This window comes from Synchytrium microbalum, assembly GCF_006535985.1.
Source record: "Synchytrium microbalum strain JEL517 chromosome Unknown SmJEL517_scf0015, whole genome shotgun sequence".
NCBI lineage: Eukaryota > Fungi > Chytridiomycota > Chytridiomycetes > Synchytriales > Synchytriaceae > Synchytrium > Synchytrium microbalum.
In genome coordinates this window covers 463,499-472,215 of record NW_022158364.1, presented here as the reverse complement: position 1 = coordinate 472,215, position 8,717 = coordinate 463,499, and the positions used below count along the sequence as shown (strand labels likewise).

Genomic DNA, 8,717 nt, shown 5'->3' with positions numbered 1-8,717 from the left:
TGCGATTAGCAAATATAGAGGCCATGCTTGCTCAATTGATAAAGGCCGGTGGAGCGACTCCAGTTTCTTCAGCTTCTCCATTAAAGTCGGTGCTGAAGCCCTCGCCAGCAGTTACTGCTAGACCACCAGTAACTTCACCACCACCATCAAAATAGTTTAGACGATGCATTTATATAGCCTTGTATAACACAGTTTTGGAGAAACATGACCCATTTATGAAACCCAAACAGCCAAGAGTTTTAGCCCCCAAAGAACGAATCTATTTCAGCTCCCCATTACTACCATTTACTTGTTATATGAAAATATTTACAATTGTGTGTGTTACAGATTATCTTCATGATTGATTCCAGCTGGCTGCGACAGGAAAAGCTCTGCCTCAATCATTAAACGATCAGCGTCCCCATTATCTTCTACTGATTCGTGTGGCCGTCTACCAAACAGACTCCTCCTAGTCGACTCATGCGAGCGACGTGGTGTTGTAGGACTTGATAGAGACATTGGAAGCGATGGAGCATCAGACCACCCCAATATCCAAACGCCACCTATTATTATCGTCATTCCGAGCAATACGAGAAGCGTTTCAGCTACATTATAAGCTCCTCCCAAAAAGACTGATTGGTTGGCTAGTGCCAGTGCAGTAAAGAAGGTATAAAAGACAGGGACTACTTCCAGCGGTAGTGAGTAGTGAAGGCCTCGATTTAGTGAATATAGCTATGCAGGGAATGTTACGATTAGATCTCTAGGATACCAGTAGACCAACAACGAATGCGACTTGCCTGGAGAATGACGGACGTCACAAAGAAGAGCAACAGCAGTAGCGAGAATGCAACATGTGAACTCCCATCAGGCTGTGCCTTTGCCGGAATCAGCGATGATATGATCGAATCAACACCACTCTTGCCAATTAATAATGTCTCAGATGCAGCAGTTCCACCCACAGCGGCGTACAAGGCTCCAATAACTCTACTTATTTTAACCCGCTTCCAAAATCGTCTAAGAGTCACAGAGGATCGTCCATTTTTACGTGACAGCAGCGGCGATGTTTCGCCCGGAGGTGTCAATGGAGTCAAAGGCGAGAGAGATGAGGCTGGCAATCTAAACCTCTCGAGGTATACCACTACAATAAATACACCTAGAGCCAATGCGACTTCCAGGGACATAAATATTGCAAATGCAGGTCTTGTATATAATGATATGAGATCGTCCATAGATAACCTAGTGCTGGGGTTTCGGGCTCCAAAAGCTGATACGATAGCACAACCTATTACTATTAATATAGTTCCAAAAATATTCCATCTGGTTATTGGTGTACGTAGCAGCCACCGCGAGAACACGATGTTGGCAATGAGTCCCACTGAGCCCAACGGGGCGAGTAACATTGGGGATATAAACGCAAGTGCTGTTCGAAACGGGAATTGTTAAACCATCGAGAATTTGTACCGGATTTAAGGCCTTCTTGTCGCTTACCAAACACTGATCCAAACAGCTGAGAGAACACATATGCACCAAATCCAAGATACCACTCATACTCATAGTACAACTCCCACATGTTCTCACGACGTCTCTGTCTTCGAATACCCTTAACGAGCTGCTTGGGTTGAACGGGCGCCGTATTCCTTGTATACGTGTCTAGTGGTATTCTCGGTAGATCGGCTCGACCTACAACATACAACACGTTAACTCAAAACCCCTCCAAAATAGAGTTTTGACGTTCGATATACACCAGCAATACCTCGTAAGATGGACAGAGAATTCCGTCTCCTCGTAGGCGACGTATCGTTCCCAGACACGTTCATAGCCATATAGTTCGACAGAAGTGGGGTATCATTTGTCGATGCCGGTCGCCGTTCCATTGAATTCAATGTCGGAGTCGTGGAGTCCACGAGAGAAGCAGCTGAATCTTCTGGGAGATCAACAGATGCTTCCAGATCGTTATCGGATTCTGATATCTCTCCTTCTGTTGAGGAAGCATCATCTATATTCACCACTTCTTCATTGGCCTCCCTCAACACCGCCAATCCTCTGCTCTGCAAAGAGGTGCCCAAAGCTGATGTAAAAGAAAAGAAAATCGATATAGATATGCCTATAAGCGTATTCAGTGCATTGCTGTCGGGACTTTGTCCCTCACTCATCTCGCTGGTGTTTCAGTTTTAAATCATGCTCAAACACATGATGGTGAGAATGTGAAACTTTATTCTTGTCTTGGCATATTGGCGCGTTTTCTGTTGAATGCGTCAATAAAGAATCATGATACGCCCGCAAACACTGTTATCTGACGGGTCATGAATGTACATTTCCAATTTGCGACAACACCAAACACCTGAACAACGGTGAGTGGGCGTTGGCTCAGGAACCTGATGGTGATGATACGAATCCGAAAACAAAATCTTTAAATTTGAAAAGACCACACATCTTTATTTACATTTACATTTACGAGGTTTTGGGATGATTCATACGTCCTTGGATAGAATCAGGTAGTAGGAACGGTATTACTTAAATTATTCAATGTCCACATTTCAACGTTTCAAAAGCTCAACTCATTCTGGAGACCCCTTTCTTTTTTCACCAGTAGTTGGTTCTCTCTGCTGCTCACACACATATGAATCCTGTTGATGCTGTTGTTCTTCCTGATCATGGTTGCTTCCTCGACCCTGTGGCATATCAGTGGTCCGTGACATTACTTGAGAATGTATAGCGTCCATGTCATCCAAGTCCAACAGTTTGCGACGTCGTCCATTCTCTGATCGAAGCCGTTCTTTTCGTATTGGGATCCTATAGCCTTGCTGAGCAAAGGCTCTCGAAAGCTTTGACGACTCAGACATGCCAGGAAACGCTTTTGGTGAATACACCTTGAACACTTCTGATAAGGTGGTTGCGGCCACTCTTGACGGTTGTCCTGCTAGCTGTTGTGGGTCACTATTGTTTCATGAGAGATTGTTGAGTTTGTATAATAGACAAAAGAGAAATAAAATGATGGCAGGAACTGATATTCGAATCTCACATACCCTTCCAAGTTGACCAAAGTAAAGTTCAGAGTAAATGTGCCCTCTAGCCGAACACTCAGATCTGGAAATATGAAATAGCACCCACGCTTTCCATCACCATCTTGCAAGATACTAGGTGATGAGACCAAAGTTCCCAGCAATATCGGCAGTTTGCCTGGTAATCGTGGCGTCGTCATCATGGGAGTAAGGCCATCTGGTGTCCGTAGAGTGACGTGCATGACTAGAAAGGGAGATTGCATAATGCTAATTTGATGGCAGGGTTGGCATTGGTGAGCAGTATCTCTACAAACTGCACCAAAAGACTTACTCGTTCTTGATGGTGCCATTTTCATCCTTGACGGTTAACTCCAAAATTGGTGGCTACATATTGGACAGAGATTTAGAAGTTTTCCTATACCACACAGTGAGTTGCAATTTACTTACAGGGTCGATAGCTCGCCTGTCCTTATCTCCACAACCACACATCCTAGCTCTCATGGGCTGCTGTCTAACGACCACCTCATATGTGAAACCATCGTTTGATGAAGAAGACGAAGATGCAATCCATGAACTCGATTCCCCCATAGAAGACCACGTATTCATTCGCACCATTGGTGGCAACGATTGTCCCTGTTCACTTGACTGTTGAGGTGAACTAGATGTCGGATATGCAGTTGCACTTAGCCGACGCGGTGGCTCACTAGCTAGAGCGGTTGGGGTGTTTAGAGAATGTGGTGTGGCATTGGATGCTTCCAAATATGTTGAAGACTGTTCTGCAGTTGGTGACGAGTTCTTTGTTAAGTTGGTAACGGGAGCAACAGCTGGAATATGATATGGTGGGTATGGAGGTAGTATCCCAGAGATCTTGTAGGATTCTAAGGAGTGGTTGCCAGTCTTTTGACGTGAATCACTCAGATATGGAAGTCTTGGCATGGTATTAGCAGCTTGAAGATCCTGTCTCGAATCTTGTCTCGTAAGGCCATTCCAGTTATAGGCATCGTTGCGGGCTTGAGAGGAAAGTTGTTGCTGCTGTGTTATGGGTGTTGCGCCATTTGGAATGATGACTGTTGATGCAACGCCATTGATACCGTTAAAAGATTTACCATCAAATTGATATGAAGGCAACGTTTGATATGCGATATAACCTTGACCATCTCTCGTCAGTGTATTCGAGCGACCGTCACTTGACGCGGACATTCGAGATGGTTGAGGAAACCATTGCTGTTGCGGGGCGCCATATGGCAGATCATTGCGAGTAATATACGTGGCCGAGTTCAAATTCAGCGGGTTGGAAGTTTCAAGTGGGTTGAAGAGTAGAGACGGTCGCTCTGATCCCGTATTATTTAAAGCTGGCGTCGAGTCCGTAGAAGCCATGATGGAAACACTGATATCAGATATCTCTAAATATGTTTGAATAGAGTCAATGAAATTTTTTCTCATTTTTGATCTTGGATCATAAATGTCAAACTCACGAAAGTTTGAGTGGTGGCAAACAGCAAAGTTAACGAAAATTTGATATTGGGATGCCAGGCGGGCTTCTCAAACCGCTTATATAGCAACGACTAATAGATACCTTGATGGGAGAGATAAACTTTTCCGGTATGGAGATCTAGGAATCCCGTTGGTTCGTCACGCATTCAAGGTTTGCGACCAAATATCCTGTCCAGGTTAAGGTCAAAGAAAATCGGTCTCTGAATTTTCTCCGAGAAGCGAAGTAAATGTCATAGGATGTATCCGAGCAGGCTATTTATTTGTTCTTCCCGGTCATGTGTTCTCTAATAGATCATTGTGATGTAGATCATTGTGAACGAGTCGGACAAAGATAAAATGAATTTGTTTTGCGTGTTGAGATTGTCAACAGAGCTTCCGCCGTCGACACCCATTTTTACGAAGAAGAACATGTTCATGTTTGATACTAACTTTGCTGCACAGTTCCCAAAGAGTTAAATTCGGAATCGCCTGAAATTTAAGAACTGCTGCGTTAAGTCCCGACTAATGTCTTTGAGAGCATTACTTTAGTGGTTCCGGCATGATTTATGCTCATGATGACACTACATATTTTTTGGAGAATACTCTTAATAGTCGGGGCCCAGCTGAGTATGTGATGTCGGAGCTTCTTATAATGGACGATTGAAGAAGGAGTACCGATCGGTACGTTTTTAGCCTAAATCTGCGATACAGCACCATAAATGACCTTCCTGTTGGTATCAATGCTGTACAGAAGTGGGCTCGCCTCTCCTCCAATTGCGTTTAAAGCTCCAGAGCAAAACAACATATGGAACTGCAAAAAGACCATCGTGCGCAGTGTTTTGATGAACGTGTTTTCTATCTTCAGCGTCATTAGATCATTCATATCAGCCTCTCCTGTCTAAACATTCAGCACGTGCTCTCGTCGTGTCATCTTGCTTTTGAAACTTAACTTTGAAGGTTTGTGACATCCGACACAGTAAACATGGCAGACATGGAAAAGGATGCCACAAAGGAGCTCATTTCCAGCACTGGTAACATGCGATTCTCGTGAAGTAGCGTTTTGATTGCAATTGATTGACTTTTTCCCGATCTTTGAACACCAGATTTCTCGACCAGCGAGGAATCGGCACTTCGTCGAAAGTACGTCAAGATATCCGGATGGTTTCCTTCATTCGCTAACCGTGTAGTTCGTAGACTCGATTCCAGGCTGATTCCCGTTGCTCTTTTGATGGTAGAGAACATTTTAGTTTTTTTCTGTTTTGAATTTCAATCGCCTCTAAGGATTTCACGCACGTCACGTAGTATGTTTTCGCGTATCTGGACAGAGTCAACATTGGAAATGCAAGAGCTTATGGGCTTAACGTTGTCACAGGATTGGGGCAAATGGAACGAGGTTTGGTTGTTTGGAGTAACGAGACTTTGTTCTCTGGAGCTAACTTGGCTGTCTCATTAGACAATGGAATGCAAGGAAGTGACTACAATCTGGCACTCTCGTTGTTTTTCATCACATACACGGCTGTGGAACCATTCTCCAACTTAATTTTGCTACGTGTCCCTCCAAGGTGAACTATACCAAGGAAGGACCAATTATCAAGCATATTCTAACCCTCTCTCGGGTCTCTCTAGATACTTCTTTTCCCGAATCATGATATCCTGGGGCATCCTGGCTGCTTGCATGGCTGCATCAAGTTCATTTGCTTCAATGCTGACAATAAGACTGCTACTTGGAGCAGCTGAAGCTGGATTGCTACCTGGCCTCGCCTTTTGGCTTTCGCAATGGTACAAACCAAACGAAATCGCCTTAAGGATATCATTCTTTTATGGTGGATCCGCACTAGCTACTGCCTTTTCGGGGTTATTGGCCACTGCTATCTTTTATATGGATGGAGCAGCTCATTTAGCTGCTTGGCGCTGGATTTTCGTAAGCCCTCAGCCCACATCCATGATAAAGTCGTGACTGACGTGTCAAAACTGCCTAGATTCTTGAAGGAGTACCCTCTGTCATTATCGGAATCTTTGTGATATTCGCCATTCCCGACTATCCTGAAACCGCAAAATTCTTAAACGAGCGAGAACGGGACATTGCAATCTCTCGGCTTCGATACGACAATCCGGAATATAACACCAGACGTATCGATTTCAAGGAAATCGTGGCCACGCTGAAACAGTGGGAAGTATGGGTCCAGTTAGGAGTTTTTTTCAGTTGTGCCATACCAGCATACTCCATTGTGTACTTCCAGCCAACCATTGTAAGAGTTTGTTGATTGTGCTAATCGGTTGAACGTCTACCTAAAACCACGTTTTGTTTTAGTTAACTTATTTAGGCTACAGCGGTGTCGCAGCCCAGTAAGTCAACTGGATCGGCAAATTATCAGTAAGGGTGTTCTCACTTCTCTGTATGTGTGTAGATGGATGTCGGTACCCACTGCAATCTGGCCAGCGTTCACAATCATGGGAACATCTGCGCTATCTGACAGAATAAAAGACCGTTCCCTCGTCATCATAGTCAACCACTTAATCGCTGCTACCGGATACATTATCATGGCAACCACGTTTATACCCGGGCTGTCGTATGCCATGATATTTTTATTGGGATTTGCACACCCTACTGGTAGATCGTATTTGGCCTCTTCAGCTCCTCGCTCTTTTTTACCTTCTCTTCAATGTTTTCCTAGTTTCTCTGGTACACGGCTGGGTCGCCAACAACCAAATCAGTCCAATGAGGAAAGCATTTGCTATGGGATTCATCAATGGTGTGGGAAATATTGGCGGGGCACTAGCAGGTACGACATATTTGATAAACCTGCCATTATGAATCAGAAAATCAATCCTGATGAGTTGTTTTAGGCCAAGTTTACAGATCGCCCGATGCGCCACACTACGTAATTGGGCATTCTATAAATGCAGGAATCCTGCTTCTGGGCGCGTGTTTCGCTCTCGTTGCACGTCTCAGTTTCAGGAGCAAGAATCGAACATTGGACACGTCTGATGAAAAGACGTTGTGGAGGTACTTTCGTCGCATGTCACGTTATACTCCAAAACAGACGCTTACTCAAATGTTCAAATTTAGGTATACCCTATAAAAAGTTAGTAATTTGTATCTAATTTCAGACCTTAATGATTTCGTGACTTAGCGCTAAGTCTCATGGCTAGAATCAAGCGATCGCTCACGTTTAACACCCGGTCTACCAATGAACATAGTGCATTCTACATTGCACGCGTCTTTTAACCTCATAGAACTCCAGGTTGTCCATGTCACATCTTTTCTTTTCACACAAAACATCAACCACTATGGGCAAATCAGCCAAATTCACCATCAGACCCACCAAGGCCGAGAAATCCATACGAGCCGCCAAAGGCCGAATAATAAAACCAGCTCAGCGACCTCCTCAACAGCCCAAAAAGCAACGTACTGAACGAAAACCGTCGCCGCCACCAGTGATGCAAGTTGATGTAGAAGAAGAGGAAATTGAAGAGCCTATGCAGAAGCCTATTATCAGTCACAAGCAGGATATCAAGAGGATTAAAGGACGGCCTCTGCTTGAAGGAAGGCCTGATTATATTGGCATCTTTGAAGGGTCGAATAGGAAGAAGAAGACGATTAGTAGGAAGGCGAATAAGACGAAGGTTGTGGTGTTTAAGCAATTCAGGTACGGCTAGAGAGACACTATTGTGTTTTGCTTCGCCAGTATGCGGAGTGAAGTCTGATCTGACTTATTTTTTTTAGCAAAACTTCAACCAAATGAGGCTTAACGAGAAGTCGTCGCCCGCTTGTACAAATAACGTAACTTATACGGAGCTCATCAATGAACGCTTTCTTCAGAAACAGATTTCAGAGGTGGTTGGTTTACTACATTTATTATCCTTTTACAGACTTTACATCATTTCTACTACTTTACGGTCCGAGTGGTATGCCTATTTACAACATCATCATCTCATCATCCTCTTCATTTTGTGGTGGTGGTGGTGGTGCAATCACGACACGGCGAATCCTTGGCAATGCAACCAATGAGGGACACCCAACACTAATATGAGGAAGGCTAGCCTCCGTACAACCTGTGTAATCAATCTGCAAGTTCGTGAGACTACTCAAACTACCATCCTCGAGTGGCTTGATATCATCGTCGTCAATGTTGGTGCGGGACAGGTTGAGCATTCTAAGAGATGACTTTGCAAAGTCACAAGATGAGAGTATAGCAATACATCCTTTGATAACGAGAGTCTCTGACAGTGACAGCTCAGTCAAGTGTCGTAGACCCTTCA

General features: G+C 44.2%; 3 protein-coding genes across 3 annotated transcripts; 1 reads left to right on the top strand and 2 right to left on the bottom strand.

The window, feature by feature from the left end:
- Positions 1-321: 321 nt before the first annotated feature.
- Positions 322-2,132, bottom strand: SmJEL517_g03152 (uncharacterized protein; the record flags this gene model as incomplete). The annotated part of the gene is made up of 4 exons (XM_031169080.1): positions 322-711; positions 798-1,399; positions 1,468-1,659; positions 1,733-2,132. 4 exons carry the CDS (start codon positions 2,130-2,132, stop codon positions 322-324), a joined length of 1,584 nt encoding a protein of 527 aa, XP_031024969.1.
- Positions 2,133-2,537: 405 nt separating this feature from the next.
- SmJEL517_g03151 (uncharacterized protein) lies at positions 2,538-4,358 on the bottom strand (the record flags this gene model as incomplete). Its single annotated transcript, XM_031169079.1, has 4 exons — positions 2,538-2,916; positions 3,006-3,248; positions 3,313-3,365; positions 3,429-4,358. The coding sequence occupies 4 exons, from the start codon at positions 4,356-4,358 to the stop codon at positions 2,538-2,540; spliced, it is 1,605 nt and encodes a 534-aa protein (XP_031024968.1).
- Positions 4,359-5,436: 1,078 nt separating this feature from the next.
- On the top strand, positions 5,437-7,537 carry SmJEL517_g03150 (uncharacterized protein; the record flags this gene model as incomplete). Its single annotated transcript, XM_031169078.1, has 11 exons — positions 5,437-5,485; positions 5,558-5,685; positions 5,757-5,847; positions 5,908-6,016; positions 6,081-6,375; positions 6,434-6,703; positions 6,766-6,800; positions 6,863-7,065; positions 7,130-7,237; positions 7,302-7,461; positions 7,525-7,537. The coding sequence occupies 11 exons, from the start codon at positions 5,437-5,439 to the stop codon at positions 7,535-7,537; spliced, it is 1,461 nt and encodes a 486-aa protein (XP_031024967.1).
- Positions 7,538-8,717: the final 1,180 nt, after the last annotated feature.